This window comes from Pan paniscus, chromosome 10 (genome assembly GCF_029289425.2).
Source record: "Pan paniscus chromosome 10, NHGRI_mPanPan1-v2.0_pri, whole genome shotgun sequence".
NCBI classification, from domain to species: domain Eukaryota; kingdom Metazoa; phylum Chordata; class Mammalia; order Primates; family Hominidae; genus Pan; species Pan paniscus.
In genome coordinates, this window is record NC_073259.2 from 53,823,609 (window position 1) to 53,842,914 (window position 19,306).

At 34.6% G+C, this 19,306-nt stretch overlaps 1 protein-coding gene across 1 annotated transcript in view; it reads right to left on the reverse strand.

The window, feature by feature from the left end:
• The window catches only part of LRRK2 (leucine rich repeat kinase 2), a 144,216-nt gene that overhangs the window by 36,010 nt on the left and 88,900 nt on the right, over nucleotides 1–19,306 (reverse strand). The window contains exons 32-39 of the mRNA XM_003825726.7: nucleotides 18,480–18,681; nucleotides 17,352–17,440; nucleotides 12,471–12,658; nucleotides 11,457–11,611; nucleotides 10,464–10,610; nucleotides 10,137–10,328; nucleotides 9,340–9,486; nucleotides 3,941–4,041 (exon numbers count right to left, since the gene is read on the reverse strand). Coding sequence (XP_003825774.1) covers nucleotides 3,941–4,041; nucleotides 9,340–9,486; nucleotides 10,137–10,328; nucleotides 10,464–10,610; nucleotides 11,457–11,611; nucleotides 12,471–12,658; nucleotides 17,352–17,440; nucleotides 18,480–18,681 — 1,221 coding nt within the window. The remainder of the gene's footprint in view (nucleotides 1–3,940; nucleotides 4,042–9,339; nucleotides 9,487–10,136; nucleotides 10,329–10,463; nucleotides 10,611–11,456; nucleotides 11,612–12,470; nucleotides 12,659–17,351; nucleotides 17,441–18,479; nucleotides 18,682–19,306) is intronic.

The window sequence follows — 19,306 nt, forward strand, 5'->3', positions numbered from 1 at the left end:
AATGTCAATAAAGACTCAAAAAAAGAAAGAAATCCCCAGTAGAATCCAAACAAGAGAGAATACAGGAGTAACCACTGTTAACTAACAGTGTATATTCCCCTTCCTTTCCTCCTTAGAGTACTGAGTTACTCAATCCTCACCCATGCAGCCCCTGGACTTTAGTTCAGGGGGAAGTGACCCCAACATCAGCTTCTCAGAAAAGGTGGGAATATTCTAAGTAACAGCACCCTCAGGGCCACAGTGATCAGTTTGGTAACAAAGGCCTAAAGCCAATTAGCACAAAGCATTGCCCTGAACATAGTGCTTGTTGAGAAAAGCACAGATGACTCACTGGGGCTGAGAGACATCTATTTATTTAATGGGTTATTATGTAGGCCATTTGATTCCTTTGAAATACAAGTACTCAAAAGAGGTACCCTCTTTTTTTCTGTACTTGGAATAAGTAATCATGAAGCCTGGAACCAGTTTATAACAATGGGAAAAGCCATTCTGAAGGAATTCAACCAATATACCAAGGTTAAAGGAATTTTAAAGAAAATTGGCCAGAGTGACTGGATTAAACCAATCCTATGGTGAGTACCTCCCATGACTTTTTTTATGGATGAAAAGTGAACATAATTTATCTGATAAGCTCATTGCTGCAAGTTATTGATCTATGAAGAGATGTAGAACAGAGTCTGAAGTATCTAGAACAAGCTTGTCCAACTTGTGGCCCACAGGTCACATGTGGCCCAGGATGGCTTTGAATGTGGCCCGACCCAAATTCATAAACTTTCTTAAAACATTATGAGATTTTTTTTTTGTAATTTTTTAAAGCTCATCAGCTATCATTAGTGTTAGTGTATTTTATATATGGCCCAAGGCAATTCTTCTTCCAATACGGCCCAGGGAAGCCAAAAGATTGGACACCCTGATCTAGATACTCTGCAGCAGATTAAGAAGCAAAAAAAATAATGCAGCACTAAGCAGAGGGGAAACAATTTCAAGTCCAGCATCTCGAGAGCAAAGCCTGCCTTCCTTTGGCAGGTATGGTCTCAGCAGTGATCCCTGCCCATGTAACCTAAAGAACAGAGTATCCCTTTGCAGTATGCAGCCCTTAAAAGTCTATGGTCTAACCTTCTTGTTCAGAAAGTGGTAACTTGAACAAGCAAACCTACATGAATGTGAAGAATGCCCATTCTAGTTACCTTTAATAATCAATACAGTCCTTCTTTAACAATCAATATAGTACTTACTTCATACGAAGTCACCCAAAACTACTCAATTTGGAAAACTGACAAGATAAAAGAGAAAGATCAAGATGAACCCACAGAGCAAATAACCTCAGAGAAAACAGCAATAATGCAAGTAATACAAAAAAAAATTCTAATTGACATGAACAGAAACACCTATGGACATTTTATCCAAAAACGTGGCTACAAAGGAACAACCAGAGGGGATGGAAAGAATTGCTGGAAATGGAAAATATGATTATCAAAACAAAATTCACCAGAAAGCTAAATAATAGATGATGCAATTCTAAAAAATATTAGAAACCTGTAAGAGACAGTCAAGTAAGTAACACAAATTATAGATAAAACTTGAAGAGGGAACTCAAACATGGATGATAGACCCAAAAGGCTTGTCATCTAACATATACTCTTGGAGCAATGATAAGCAATAATGAATCATAAGTAACTAGATATAGGCTCCAGAGAAGCAGAGCCTTGACTGGGTTTAGCTTACTACTATATATATATCATATGTCCCATCACCTAACCTGGTACATAGTAGCTGTCAATAAAAATGATTAATAAATGTTAGGGAGGAAATAATAAATAATAGAAGAGAATACACAGAAGACAATTTTTCACAAAATAATGAATTAGATGGAATGAAAAACAACCTACACACAAACACATACTTGTAAAAGTTCAGAACACTGAAAACAAATGAAATTCAAAAGATCAAATTTTCAGTTTTCAAAATGAAATTAAAGGTATCCTAGATAGGAGCAAACATCTGACCGACTGCAGACTTTTCATTAGCAACAGTGGGCACTAAAAATCAATGGAATTTTCTTCAAATTTTGAAGAAAATTATTTCAAGCCTAGATTCCTAAAAAATAAAGTGTGATGACATATCCACCACATGGGAGGGCAAAACTAAGATATTTTTAACATGTAAGGACTGAAAACATTTACCTCACAAACACCTTTTCTTAAAAAAATTACTTGAAGATATTCTTCAACAAAAACTAAGGACAATCCAACCAAGAGAATGGATGGAATCCAAGAAATATTGAGAATAATCAAAGAGGGCGAGGAAACTAACTCATAGATTAATCACTGCACAAGCAGCCTAGAAATCCATCTCTCCTGTTTAGAGCAGTAAGTCATGTGCTGAATGAGGAATGTCTTCAAGAAGAAAGTAGATTCTGTTATACAAACTGTATGATTAAGAACTTAGAAACACTTGAAGTCATGATGAAAATATATATCTTTTCCTGAAGTACGTTTTTTAAAAATATATGTATATAATCAGAAAACCTCAAAAAGCTACATAAAATAAATCACCACTGGTACTCAGAAGGCTAAGGTGGGAGGATCACTTGAGGCCAGGAGTTCCAGACCAGCCTGGTCAACCTAATGAGACTCCATCTCTAAAAACAAATTTTTTTTTAAATCAGGGTAAAAATGTGACCAAATTAAAATATGCCTTTATTTTTATAAATTGATGATAAATACATAACAATAGAGAATCCATTTGACTTTGATATTTGGAATGTTACTATTCTGTTAGTAAAAGAAGTTAGTGACAGAAGGTTGCATTTCTTTATCTAGAAGTAGAAATATTTTGGTTCTGTACAAATAAAAAAATATATAAATGGCATTTATTGGTTTTGTTCTCAGAACCAAACTATAGACAAAATGTGAACAATTTAATTATGAGTACAGACCAGAATATAAATGTTATAAACTTTCACTACATAAAAATAATAGAATAAATTAGAGAACTTGAGAAGGTGATGGGAAAAGGAGAAAGAATAGCGTTAATTTTCCTCATCTCACATAGCAAGGAGTCAGTCCATGCTGTCTAGAGTTGGTATACTAAAAAAACAAAAGTTTTGAAAATCATTCCAAGTTATAATTGTTACTATATCAGGAAAATTAATGCAACCAATTTTAAATTTTAGGAAGTGGACAGGGACAGGGAGTAGGAAATAGGATAAGCGTGCTAACTTTCTCCATCTTTGTAGCAAGTAATCAATAGCAGTTCTTATTAAAGTGGATAAATCCAGAAAAGAGAGGTGCAAGCTTATCAGTGAGAGTTTTAGTTTAAGATTTCTAACCTTCAATCAACTTAGCAATGTGAGATCATGCATTAAACTTCTTCTTTCACCCTGAACACACAGAAGTCATGTTCAATAAAAATAAAAATCATTCTCTCCCTAGACCAGAAAAGTAAAAGATAAATACTCCGAAGAAAACAGAAGGCGAAGTCAGGAGCTTGCTAGGCTTCAAGGTCTGGAAGCAGGTGGAGGCAGCTAGGAGTCTGACTACTGTGGAGTATCAGGAACAATAATATGGCACTGAAAAGTCCCAAGTTTCTACATTTCTAACAATCTCCTAGGTAATGCCTGGCTGCTTGTCCATGGAGCACATTTTGAACAGCAAGGTTCTAAAGTAAAAAGAGGAGTGTAAGTGAGTCTTACAAAAAATTTTACAACACACTATGTATCACGATTATAAGGATTCTCAGAATACAGTGCTTTGTTTCTCAACAGGAGAAATAACACAAAACTTTCTACTCCACAAAGAAAAGACAAACTAGGATTGCATAATTAAACTTAAGTAGAAATGTGGTCATTATTTTGCATTTTCACAACTGTATGCAAAATAAGAGTTCCAGTAGATTAATAATGTGCAATTTAATATAATTATATTATTGAATTTCTTACTTGTCTTAACAGCCTGAGTGATGTATGTTTATTAAAAATCTTCACAGCCACTTCTTCTCCTTCATAGGCTGCTCGATAAACCGATCCAAAACTGCCATCACCTTTTGAAAAGAAAATACAAAGCACTTAAATTAAGCTGTGCAAGCAAAAAAAACTAAATAAATTATATCTGTTGTAATCATATCTGTTGTAAATTTGAATAGAAACCTGACCTACTTGTTTCATTGAATCAAATCTCCTTTAACATTTCCTCTTCCTTCTACTCCAAGAAAGATATATGTAAAGATTTTGTCCTTAACCTTCCCGTCTTCCCTCTACACATACCCTGCTCAATTATGTCATCCACTTCTGTGACTTCATCTATCCCTTTAATGTAGAGAATTTTCACATTTTCACTTATAGCCACCTCCTAAGTGCTTTCCTACACTTCCAACTTTGTGTTGGTGATTTCACTGGTATGCCCTTCCAACTCAATCACAGCCTATCAAAAGCCATATTTATTACCTTTTCCCCTAACTAGTTTTTATTCTACCTTCCATATTATAGCTGATGATAACAAGACAAAAAGTCTTTTTGAGGCCCTTCTGGAGTTAAAATTGAAGAATTATTTTAACTCTTGCTGTGGTCTAACCCCACGGCTAACAGTGGCAGTCCACTGTGTAGCCTCATTTACATTCCCTTCTTCTCCATTTCCACTACCACCACACCCATTTGGTGGCCTCAGAGCTTTCTGCTGAGTCCCAGGAGGCCTCCTGAGTTCCTTACTTCCAACTCATTCTCTCTCTCTTGCAAAATTAATTTTCCTATCATTCCACTTTGATTGTGTCACTCTCCTGTTCAGAAACAAATTATTCCGCGTTGCCTACTAAATCAAATCTAAATTCAGCTCCATAGTCATATAGTGGCCCTTAAATCCTTTTAAAGTTCTCCTCTTGTTCTACTTCTCATTCTCAAGGCTGGAGTTCAGTAGCTTTCCTTGCCCCAGTCCTGGCTGAATAGTACATCTGAGGAGCTTTTTAAAACGCTAATGTCTGGGTTCAAAGATTTTGATCTAATTAGTCCCAGGAGGAAATGGTCATTAGATTTTTTTCTTCTTTTAATTCTGTACTTAGTAGAATTAGTAATGAGCAGGTAAGGTTGAGAACAAGTGCTCTAGACAAACCGCAATAGCCAAAATTTCCTGAGCATGCTTTGTACCTTCAGGCCTCCATACCCTTGAAGAGCTCTGCTACTCCATCATCTCAATCCCCAGGGAGTTTATCAAGCCTATAGGGACCAATACATACCAAGATATGGAGGCCTGCCTCACAAACTGACCATGATCAGCCCCGTGGACTGTTACTCTCCACCTACATTTAGCAAATCCTGTTTGTACAATATTTATGGTTCTCATATAGTGCCTTGAAATGTAGTCACTTGATGGATATAAGTGAATACACACAAAACAGTCTATAAGGAAATATAACAACTTGTAATTTCCAAGTGGTGAAATTACACATCTATGGAAAGCCTCTACCTATTTATTTTTTATATGTCTATAATGAGCATATATAATTGTATTTTATGCTCAGAGAGAGCATAAAATATTAAAATATTATTTTATTAAATAAATATTTATTTAATTTTATTAAATATTATATTAATATTTAATATATTAATATATTATTGATTAACTTATTTAATTATATTAAAGTATATTATATTAAAGTATATTAAATTATATTTAATTTAAATTAAATTAGAAAGTAATTATATTAAAGTATATTAAAATAATTAACTTATTTGAGCATGTCTTGTATTTCTATTAGATTGTAAATATGTTAAAAGTATTATTTGCATCTTATCAGTCTTGGTATTCTCTCATTCTATCCCTCCAGTACTTAATATTTGACTTTTAAAAACCATTAGTTAGGATTGTTGGTATTGAGAGAGCTTCAGAGGGAACTGTTACATACTGGAATCAGAAATAGAATCAGGTAAACAGAAGAGGGAAAAGAGAAAGAAAGCAAGTAGAGGGGGAAGGGAGAGAATGGGTCGGAGAGATGGAAACATATAGATGCATCTTGTTCTGCCTCCCCTCAATCTGGACAACTATCAACAACAAAGAAAAATTGCAATGCAGCATAGAGAAGAAACATACTCTAGGGAGATACATCCAAATTTCAAGTTGGGGTAGGGACTTCTAGTTGTTTTTTTCTTTTTTTTTTTTTTTTTTTTTGAGACAGAGTCTCGCTCTGTCGCCCGGGCTGGAGTGCAGTGGCGCGATCTCGGCTCACTGCAAGCTCCGCCTCCCAGGTTCATGCCATTTTCCTGACTCAGCCTCCAGAGTAGCTGGGACTACAGTCGCCCACACCACCACGCCTGGCTAATTTTTTGTATTTTTAGTAGAGATGGGGTTTCACCGTGTTAGCCAGGATGGTCTCGATCTCCTGACCTCATGATCCGCCCATCTCGGCCTCCCAAAGTGTTGGGATTACAGACGTGAGCCACTGCGCCCGGCAGAGATTTCTAATTTTTTAAAGCCCTTCTCTATTTGAGAATCGCCGCTGCATTAATATGGAGTATGGATTGTCATGTCTTTCAGGTGACTGAAAACAAAAATAAAGTTAAGGACTACTATTATGTATTTGTGACATCTAGGTTGGAAAGAAAATTGAAGGCAAGGAAATTTTCCTAACCCCTCAAATCACACCACTGAAGTGGAAATACCTGTCTTGGCTCTCCAGAAAAATAAATAGCTCCACAAAGAGGAAATGTACCCTGTGGCTTCTCAGACGCATGAACAGAATCCCATACATTTATATTTTAAAATATATTCACAAAACAAGTCTATTCATATCTATTAAGGTGGGTCGTATTACTCACTGCATAATAGTTACTGCTATCTTGGGAAAAAGAGTTACCAAAAGCCTGAATGCACTGCTGCCCTACAATAAAAATGGAAAGAGGGAAAATTGAGAGAGGCATGACCTTCTCCAGATTACGCTAATATAAAGATGCTGGAGTCGCTACCTGTAAAAGGTTTTTAGAAGGATACACCTAATTTGTTTAAATCACTGGTATTCAACCCCACCCCTTATCTTTGGCAACATCCGGAGACATTTTTGATTGTCACATCTGAGGGAAGGGGAGATACTACTGACATCTAGTGGATAGACAGAGATGCTGCCAAACATTCTGCAGTGCACAGGATGACCCTCGATAAGAAAGAGTTAGTTATCCAAGCCAAAATGGCAACAGCTCAAAGACTGAGAAACTCCTATCTAGACTGCTTTCTGTAAATGAACATGGGATTTATGGATTTATGGGACATGGGTCTAGAGAAGGGAGAGTAATCACAAACATTTTCCTATATGGGTAGCTAAACAGACTTTGCTTTTTTGTTTTTTGTTTTGTTTTGTTTTGAGACGCTCTGTCGCCTAGGCTGCAGTGCAGTGGCACAACCTCGGCTCACTGCAACCTCCGCCTCCCAGGTTCAAGCAATTCTCTGCCTCAGCCTCCCGAGTAGCTGAGATTACAGATGCCCACCACCACACCCAGTTAATTTTTTTGTATTTTTAGTAGAGATGAGGTTTCACCATCTTGGTCAGGCTGGTCTTCAACTCCTGACCTCGTGATACACCCGCCTCGGCCTCCCAAAGTGCTGGGATTACAGGAGTGAGCTACTACACCTGGCCAACTAAACAGACTTTGTAAATGACGTTTCCACATACACTACTCAAAACGTGTCCATTCATCTGAAACACATTTTAATGCAGGAAAAAGAAATATTTTAGGGATCTGTGTCTGACAGTTTGGGATTTCTTCAGAGGAAGGATGCACCATGTCTGGTACTTTCCTGTATACCTTGAAGTCTGGGGTTAAGATGTAGGATTCAGCAAGGACGATTCAGCATTTTATGTTAACCCACTATTACTAATACATTAACTTCCTGAGTTCCAAAGCATTTAAATTCATTCTAAACTTCCCAATCAATGCCAATAAGAGGGGTATAAAGGAGTTTATTTAGCTTTAAATATCATGTCTCAAATTTTGGACAACTTTTTGCTAATAATATTATGTCCTGACTGACAGATTTTAGGCATTATTTCTGGGGTAATTTGATTAAAATTAAATGTATACACACAACAACAACAAAAACTAAACAAAGTAAGGTCAAAATTGTCTTCAAATGCTTTATATTAAATCAATCTAATGCATTTCGTAGTTGTCCCAATGACTCTCAGGAATGTTTAAAACTTGAGTATGTCAGCCTACAGTTAATAATAACATACTGTATACTTGTAAATTGCTATGAGAGTAGATTTTAATAGTTCTCACCACATAAGTATTTGAGATAATGTATATGTTAAATAGCTAAACTTCTCCATTCCACAACATATACATATATGAAAACATCATGTTGTACACCATAAATATATACAATTTTTACCTGTCAATTAAAAAAATTTGTACAAAGTATATCTTTTTTTAAAAATGATAACCGAGGAGCCAGACAGATCACAGCATTGCAGGCCTTGTAAAGACATTAGCTTTTATTCTGAGAGACATGAGAAACCACACATGTAATCTACAGAATGACATACAGTAACATATGTTGACTGTTTCTTTCCCAAAGTAGTTATAATGCATACATTTTTCATCTTCTGAAGTGTATGAGCATGTTTTAAAAACATCTTTTAGGCCCAAAAATCCATGTGCAATTATAGGACAGGTCCAGGAAGTCAAGATACAAATGAGAATATTGAAATATGGTTACCATGACTTCACCTTTTCTCAATGAGCACCTAAACATGCTACATGAATTCAATGATTTCCATCATACTCTACTGAAAATCACTGATTGAATTCACGGAACCAAGAAATGTAAATTGTTCAGCATACCAAAAAAAAAAAAAAAAAAGAATTTGAGTATGTCACCATGTAACACTTTTGACTTTAATTTCAAGGCTTTTAATGAATATTTCTATGAGAATTCAGCATTGTCACACTGAGTCATAAAACCCCTGCTATGGCTACACTGAGGTGTGCTTCCTTTACCTATTCTGTCATTTTAAATATAAAATATGGCTGCTTCACTTAACTCACCTGAAAACTGTCTTATTTGCCTCCCATATCCCTGGCAATTAAGGCAAATACAAAGATATATTTCATAAATATTTCTGCTTCCATGATAATCTCATCCTCATCTTGATCCTAGCCTACATGATTATGTGCAAAACAAATTCCAGATCTGTAATATTATATTCCTTTAAAATATATCATTCCAAATAAAAAAACTATAACAAATATATGAAGACAGTAAAATCTATGACAATATAATTATGAAATCTATTTTCTAAATTATAAGGAGAAAATTACATCCTCATTTTTATTCTCAAATTAACAAAAAGAATTACCTAGGAGAAACTCTGGAGCTTGTTCAAATTCCAACTCATCATTATTCAACATAATATTTCTAGGCAGGTCAGCCAAAATCAAGTCAGGGGCAATCTGAGATATTGGAAGGGTGAGCCTTGGTTGATCTGGATTTACTAAGAGATCTCCTGAGAAGTAATAAAACATTTTTTTAAATAAAAACAACATTTAAGGAGATACATAAATTTGTGGTTTTGATGTGAAAAAATAATGGAATATTTTCTATAATTTCTAATCCCTCCCTTTCTAACCAATCCTATATTTCTCTAGGAAATTTGAGAACATTTTAAAGATTCACTTAGTATCTATCTACTTGGAATTTTAAAAACTTATTCTTACGTTCACTTGTAGAATTCTGAACTGCTGCAGACTACCAGACATCTGACTAGAAAGTTAGCTACTCTCTGCTTTTGCCACATTCATGAAGCTGCAGCTGTTATTATATGGCAGACATGTTGGTAAATTAGGTCCGTGTATTGTCTATTTGAATCTTTATAACAGTTCTATGAGATAGATCTGGTTGGTATTCCTGTTTCACAGATGAGGTTATGTTGCTCAATAAGCCAGCATTCAAACCCTCAAATCAACATTTTCTGAATCTAGAATACAAGATTTTATTGGTAATAAATATAATTCAGTTTTCTGAACTGTCCCTATAATTGAATATACTATTTTTCAACTCATCCCTTATGGATAAGAATATTTACATTTATTAAAAGTCACTTCATAAGTATTGAAGGATCACTTAAAAGCATTTGTAAGTTGTATCAAAACATACCTTCCTCTGCTTTCTTCATCAAGTCATCAAGTAAGATTTTTTGATGTTCTTCGCCATCATTAAAACTATATAATGCCCATTTCTTCAACAGAGTTTCTCCTTCACCACAAATATCAATCTCCAGCAACCCAGGAAACCATTCTTCCATGAGAGAATCAATGTGGTCCACAACTTGGCCCAAAAGAATACAGCCTACATGATTCAAAACAGAGCTCAACACCTTGTCTAAACCTCATAATGTCGCAAAGCTTTAAGGTAAAGTTTTCTTTTTTTAAGTTTAGATTTCTTTAGTGTTACAACTGAAAACATTCAAATTGATTTCCTTACCTTTTCTACAAGAAGGAACTGTAATTTTTAAGAAACTCTCTGGATGATTGTCTAAGACTTCAGATCCTACCAGACAATAAGCTTCAGGAGACCAATTTAAGTAAATGCCTTGTCGCCAATACATTCTGTTTGGGCGAAGTGCTCGTTCTAAAAAATGGAGCCATTAATTATTAACTGCTTCCTAAGTTAAAGGGAAAAAATCTACTGCACACAACACAAGTGATTGTAATACAGATCTATTCATTTTGAAATAAAGTATTGGGTTGTTACTGATATGAGTCCTCATCCATATCTATTAAATATTTTATCCATAACTTTACAATAAAAAGAGTTAAATCCCCTGCACATTAAGATCCATTTCAGGTTGATGCTGTTAAGCAGTTTAATATGCTCGACAGATGAAGAAAGAAAATCATAAATAAATCCTCATAATTTTTAAAAAGAAGTTTTTGATCATGCTAAACGCAAAACTTTCTGAACTTTTTAATGCAATGTAACTACCTATATGTTGATTAATTCCAATCAAGGTAAGGTTTATTTTGGAAACCAGTAACACCTGTGTAAAGCTAATTTTAATCCCCAAAATGATATTTTGCCTTTGGAGTACCAAAATGTCTCTATTTATTTTAGAAGAAAGAGTTAGCATTATAAACACCGGATTTGCTCTTTTTTGGTAAATATCTTAGTGGCTGTGCAACAGAAAAGAGATAATTACAGTCCCTACAATGTAATCACGGTCAAGATCTGAGTGAGCACCTAAGGAATTTTCTTCCTGACAAATTAGATGAGGTTATATGTGCTTGTGTGTCTTTAGATTGCCTACTCCAAGGTTTTATGAGCTTATTTTCTAATTCTTCAGCTGCCTTCCAAACAAGTAAACTCTGAGAAAATGGCATATTACTTTTCATATGCCATCTCCCTAATTTCTCTAAAAATTAATAAGTCTAAATTAATAGTCTCTAAAAATCTAATAAGTCTTCATTAGATACTTACCTCTCCCTGAAAGCATGTAAGGTGAAATCTCAAGTAATCGATTGATTAATCTTGACCAAAATCCCATTGGAAAATAAGGCATTTCATATAGTCGGATGATAATTTCAGAGTTCTCACAATGGGGAAGCTCTATCACAGGCCTGTGGTCAGACAAACTAAAGGCAAAAGGACACTATGGTTATACAGCCTCACAAAACACCCAACCATGTTGAGCAAATGATTTTACTGCTTAAAGTCAATGAAGGTAATCATTCCAAACAATTGTAATCTTTTTGTAACATTGTTTCACTACATATTTTTCCTACACCAAAAATTCAGTGGTCAATAACCAATTCAAATGCATGCTCAGATGTAGATGCATGAAATATTTTCGGTAATCCCTGTGCACTAATATATAAATTATTACAATTAGTTATGCATAGACAAATGTAATCCTATATAAATCCTGAAAAATACATGTCCTAGAAAAAAAGTGTATATTTATTTTTACAATTGGCTGCATCCATCAATCAATGTAATTTGCACATTTCAACATCATATTACTTTATAACATTTCCCAGTTGCTTAGAGCAGTAGGAAAAATTTCCATAGTATAGGCTAAAACATAGGCATCCATTGTGATGCCATAAATGCTTTTAAAATTCTGTTGAAAACTCACTATCTTTTCAGAACTTGCTTAATAAACTCTCTCAGTGTTGTTTAAGAACACACACATACACAAACACGGACACACACACACATTAATCTCCACTATTTACCTTTCTTAAATAATTTCAACAGTGATAAGCCAACTAGTAACTATATACATAAAGTAAGTGATTTACTATATTGTTAAAGTGTCAGATGCAATGTTTTATTCCAAAATAAATGATATATGTCAGTAGGAGGTTTACACTAGAAGCAAAATATATTTATTTATTTAATACATCTATTATAGACTACAGTTAGTTTGACAATTAAAAGAATAGATAGTGAATTTCCATGTAGCAATTAATTTTTTAAGGTTTTCTTTACCTGCTTGGAACCAGCAAATATTCTTCTCCTATTGGCAAAGCAATCTGGAATTTTTCTAGGAGCTTAAAATACTGTGACATGTAGTTCTTTGGAAATTTCCTTTTCTTTGAAAGAAATTTTTCCACATCTCTACGCGAAATAATTCCCTTAGGGTGTTTTGGACAACCTTCCACTTTCACTGTCAAAATCTGAAAGATTCGAGTCATAAATAATCACTAGAATTTATTTTCTGAAATGTTGCAAATTTAAAGCATTTTATGTCTCTTTGCTCAGTGAAAGTAGTCAGAAAGATTTTAATGTTTTCAAGTGCAACACAGTACCTAATTTCTCTAGCAACCATGTGGCCTAGAAGCCCAGAGGGGCATTCACTCTCAAAAAAAAAAAAATTGTTAAATTAAGGGAGTTAATTCGGATCGGAAATCACTGAACTTCACTGAAACAATGAACATCAGTATTTCCCTAGCTACAATGGAAAGATCAATCCAATACCTCACATCTGTTTTGCAGTCTCATCAATAATATATTCCCAGGAAAATTATCTTCCAGACAGTTATCAATACAGGTTTGAAATAGAAATATTACTTCACATTTATATACTAGGAGAGGATTTCCATGAATAGGAAGACAGACTGTGTAGCAGAGTTTCATGATTCTCAAAGTAACTACTGCATTTTGATGGATTCTACTTGCAGTGTCTGGGTCAGTAGGTCTGGGTTGAGGCCTGAGAATCGGCTTTTTTAAAGAGCATCCCCGATGTTTCTAACACAGAGATCATACTTTGAGCTTTGATCCTTGTCATGGCAGTTAAAAATCAGTCAGAACCCAGATTCAAATCCAGGCTCTACTACTAGCTCTGTAACCTTGGGAAAGGTATTTGATTTCTTTAATGCACAGCTTTCTTCTCTGTAAAATGAGATAATAAAAGTGACTGTCTTAGATTGCCCTGAGAATGAAATAACACATGTAAAGTATGGAAAGTACATATGACAAATTTTAGCATATTTATCTATATATTCCAATTTATTTTGCTTTGTCAAATTCACTTTAAAAAGAGGTTTGTATTTAATTTTCTTTGGGAGATCTATAATGTTTAAGGAATACTTAAACAGAAGCAAACATTATTTATGCTATCATGTAGTTGAGTGAAATACCAGGTTATAAAGTCCTTAGGCCCAAGGACTTGTCTTACCCATTTCTGTATTTCCATTTTGTATGTACAGTATTTATTGAATCAATGAATGCATGGTTGATTGAACATATTGGTATTTAATGACAGTGTGCAATGGGCCTATAAATAATAAAAACTGTTGTTTAAGACTTCTCCCATGTTGTGTACTTTATAGCAATTCCACATTGCTCTTACAGTTTAGGTGGTAAAGATAATTGTTTGCTGTTTTAGTGTTTTTTAAGTGCTAAGACCTTTTTTGACAATTCATCTCCAACTGCACTTCATATTTTCTTTGTAGCACTCTGTACCACTCAACATATTATATGTTTATTTATTACTTCTCTTCTCTCATTTGAATATCAGCCCTATGAATGTATAAACTCATAGGCCCTGGAGTCAAACTACTTGGTTTGAAATTCTAACTCTACCTCTTCCTGAATGTGTACCGTTGGATAAATTATTCAACCTCTCTGTCAATCAATTTCTTCATCTGTATCATAGGGGCTAATAAAGTACCATTTGGAAAGGTTGCTGTGAGAATTACATGAGCTAATCTTTGAAAAGCACATATTAACCTCATGTATGTTAGCCATTATTATCTAGTTATTCTAATTTATTTTACTAAGATACACTTATTTTTTAAAGAGTTTGTGCTTGATTGATCTATAGATAGATCTATAGCGTGCTACCACTATTTGTAGTGGAAGTTTCCAAAGATGGACACATCATTTCCATCCCTATACATAGGTGCTATTCATATAGAGTCTCTTTTCCTTCCCCTTTAATCTGAGCTAGGTTTGTGGTTGCTCTGGTTACTAGAATGTAGCAGAATTAATATTTTTGCCAGTCCTTGGCCTAGCCTTTAAGAGGACAGAAAAAATGTGCTTCATTTCTCTTGGTAACCAGCCACCATGAAAGATGTCTAATTATTCTGTGATCACCGTGCCACGAGGAAGCCCAACTTAGCCATATGATAGGCCACATGGAGAAGCACCAATACTCCAAAAACATGCATGTACCTTTCTTGCACTTTCCAGCTCAGTTTAATGAATGAAGCCAAGTGAATGACCCTTGCCAATACCATGTGGAGCAGAACCACGCATGGTTCTGTCTTCTTCAGTCAAGCCACAGAAGAACGAGAAATGATAAATTGTTCACATTTTAAGCCTCCAAGTTTCGAGGAGGTTTGTTACATGAGAATAAAATCTGCAACATTATCTTGACTTTATCACCTTTAAAAGAGCTCCTAACATTCCTTCAACCTCATAACCTGAATAGCTAACTGATGCCTTATTCAAGGAAAGAGAATTTTCCAAATTCCTTTGTATTTCTCCCATGTATTTTTATCAAGGTTAAATTGCCATGTAAGCTTTTTAATGTTCCACCTGATTAATTGAATAGGACTCTTTCATATCTCTTTTACCATACAGTTAAATGAGTCTTGTAAACTTCTCCCTGCCTTAATGGTACCTTTTTTTAATAAGTTTAGTGACCTAACAGCTCGGGGCACATAGAGTGGGTGGGCTCATTAGAGCTTCTGCACCATGAAATTATTCCGGCCCTTGCCTTGATTCATGAAGGTGAATACTCCTATTTATTTTTGCTAATAGCTGCCAGACAAGTTGCTCTTGGTTTCACTTGATTATTTAGAGATTTCATTTCCTTTAAACCTTAGTGAGAAAATGACATTATATTTCAATTTATTGGCATAAATAAAAATGATGGCGCTTCTTTTTTAGGTTAATCAGAAATTTAAATTATCATTTTATTGACATTTTAAATCTGTCTTTCAAAGTAACTTTGAGTGGCTCAAATTAACTTAATTTTTACTTAAATTATCATATTTATAACTATGCTAATGAGAAGAACTTTCACAGCGTTTCAACTTAATTACTCCACAGAATCTTCAGGAATTTTATTGCAGTCATAGTGAAAATCTGCATTTTTTTAAAAGGGGAGTTCTGATGCAAACCTCTTCCTTATTCTACTGTACAAGATATACCCATCCTAATGTTCACATGTGTGCAACTTCAAGTGTTCCATAATGACATGGAAACACACCACTTTAGAGAGCAACTTTAGCTTTTCCTTGACTATGTGGAGTTGAGTTACCTCCTGATAACTATTGTGTGCCAGCTAGGACAACAAAATTGCTGGATATATTTAAAACTTCCTTTGCTGTACAGGATGCAGCTACCTACGCATCTTTTTTATTTGTCCCCATACATGACACACTTTCCAAAACTACATAAGTACCTCTTCATAGTTCTGAATTTTTTTAAATTTCCTAATTAACATTCTTTAAATTGCCAAATAGATCCAATATAAAATTAGCTAACATTTACCCCTCACTTACACTGAACCAGGGAGGCAATATAGAAGATAATTGTTATTTTCCTTATTTAAAAAGTAAGTAAACAAAGGCTTAATGCATTAAGAAATTTCACAGAGCTAATAAGTAATTAAAGAGACTGAAACGTAGGTCAAGCTGATGCTCAAATAAGTGCTCTGGGTCACACTACTGTCTCCATTATCATTTAATAATTGAGTAAAATCACATTATCCATGACATATGTGCAGAAGGCTGAAAATCTAATTTAAAAATACCTACCAAAATAGTAATAACTGACACACTGCAAATAATTGCTGATTGCAATGTTTCAATATGCTCTTGAGTTCCATGGTACAGGATTTAGCCTCAACTGAGTTCTCTCTTCACAATAGCTTCCTTTTTTTCCTTAGATGGAATTTAGGAACAATTATTCAAGACTGCCTGAGTGAATTTAATTAACTTTATGGTTTAATTGGAAGAGATATTTCTAACATAAAAATATATAATAATTTTAGGGACTCGGGCAGCCACATGCAAAACTATAAATTTTACTCATCAACAAATCAGTAGCTTAATGTTTCTCAACTAGGGTAATTTTTCACATTCTCCAAGCAATATTTAGCAATGTCTGGATACATTTTTGCTTGTCACAGCTAGAGGATACTATTTACGTCTCGAATATAAAGGCCAAAAATGCTGCTAACATCCTACAATGTGCAACAAAGAATTATCTGGCCCAAAATGTCATCATGCTGTGGTTGAAAAGCCCTGAGGTAGTATGTTTTGCTCAAATGGTCTTTTATGTCAAAGCTACAGAGATGGATTATGATAACTAATTAAACTCATTGGTAATGGATTATCATTTTGAGAAAAAATCATTTTCCATGTGAAATATAAGAAAAAAATAGCTATAACCAAGGCCATCCAAAGTTTTCAAAATCGTAAGCATTTAAAGCTCAGATCATTTCACTTAAGTCAAAACTCCCCTCCATGTTATCTAGATAGAGGTTTCACAGGCTCAGCAACCTAATTTTCTTATATGTGTTTACCCCAAGGATTTCCACAAAGCCTTCATTCAATTGACTAATTCAGTAACCAAACCAATGACATCATCAGGATCTAGTAAAGCAGCATGGGGCAGAGTGATACAAACATCTGTATGTGGCTTGAAAACCAAGTCATGGAAGTGAACTCAAGACATCTTTCCTTCTTCCATGAAGCTCTTCAAGTAGTCTTCTATGTGAAATGTTCCACAGTTTTCCAAATTCACAAAAGTTTCTGCCTTAACTAAACCCAAACTCTAAAACGCTCAATGCTCTGGGCGCCATCTGTTCTATGCTTTGACCATAACTCCCGTGCCACAAAAATAAAAGACACCAACCTGTGCCATGATTTTACAAAGCCACTTGGGTTCCACAAAGTACAAGTCACTTAACTGCAGTGCTGGGTCTTGAAAATGAAGAAGGACTCCTGTAGTAAAAAGTCATCAAACAGTGAAACATGGAATCTAGAACAAATATCAAGGGGCTTTAGAAAAAATCTAGTCCAACTTCCTCATTTTACAGGTGAAGAAATTTCAGCATAGCTAGTGGCAGAGCTGGGACTAGAAGCTGTGCATCCTATGGTCTAAAGTTCCAATATTATAATGGGGTATTTTTAAACTACATAAAATGATCATATTTAAGCATATTTGAGACACTGACATGCATTACAGAGCATATTTCACACATAAGTAGAAATTCATAATTTTCTGTTTCGCTTGCTGAATACACACTACAAAGACATGTTTTATTTTCAAATACAGATAAGAAACACAGCATATCTCAGCATACCTTAAGAACGATGGGGAAAAGGAACAGATCATAAACCACGGGAAGCTATTTTTTATACAACAGAATCTAGGGATCAAAAGCAGCTTCCCAGTCACTTACTCTAGTACTATCAAACAACTCACACATTTCTAGCAAGGTAATATGATCAAGTACACAATTAGCACTGAAGTTGCTTTGAGAATTTTCATCTTTGAGATCAATATTTGATGCAAGAGAGCTAGATCTTCCACTCAGAAGCTGCATCATCTCAGGGAGCCATTGATTCTCCAAGCGTCCCAATTAGACCATGCCAACAATAATTCCCCTTTGCAATATAAAAATAACTTTCACATGCACTAAACTCATTTGACATTATGAAAGGATATGGCTGTGCTCAGGGTTCCACAGTTCCTGAATAGTAAAGGCAAGTTCTGGAACCCAAATATTTTAACTCCCACTCAGGGACTCTTTCCACTGCTTTACTCCTAGGTGATTTCTAAATTTGTTTTCTTATGACATGATACATGATTTGTCATGAACACACATGATGATCTTCCAAAAAGAAAAAAATCAGTGGCCTATTAAAGAACCGTATGGATATTCTCTCAACTTTGAATGTAAATTCTATACAAGATTCAGAAACACTTTTATAAGTTACTACAGCTGAGCTTTGAAAATAAGGAACGAAAAACACAAACCTGATTCATTTAGAAAGTGAACTGCGTGAGGAAGCTCATTTTCATCTAACTGCAGCTGGTTTTCTCTCACTAGTTGTAATAATCGTTTCCGGTCAATTACGGGAAATTCAATTGGCACATTTTTACGCTCCGATAAAATGATTTTTTCAAGTTCTACATAGCAGTCTGGAATCAGCTGTCCAACAACAAGCTGATCTCGGATCTATGAAATTACAAATGACAAGCCGTAAAAATCTATTTTATTTGTGTATTTGTCAAATGGTTGGCAAATTCAGTGCTAACAGTTTTTACAGAACCAGATATATTATTCAGAAGTACATCTTTAAACAAAATCAAAATATAATAAAAAGCTATTTAGGTTGTAAGGAACAAGTACAATGAAATTAAAATAGGAAAATTGTTGATTCAGAGGCAAATTTGGAAATATCAAATAAAATAGTATGGAAATATTTATCTCGCTATCCAGAAATTCCATGGAAAAAAAAAACAAGATAAATCACTAACCATAAAAGAGATTTTTTATATCCTAAGACATTAAACTTAATGTGAAACAGACACGCTAGTATAAGATATCAGTACAAATTACAAGAGCTTTTGGATATTATTATATTTTAAATATTCAAGGTAAAATATTAAATTTTGTGCTTGGTTATTTGTAAAATGTTATATTGGGAGGACATATATATCAACAGTGAAACACAGAGACATAAAATCCCACTCAAGCTATGTTTTTCATGGAACCTTGAACTTGGGAAAATGAGAAATCATCTAAACACCAGTGATTCTGATAGGAGAGGATGATCATTGTTCTGTTGCTCTTAGAATCT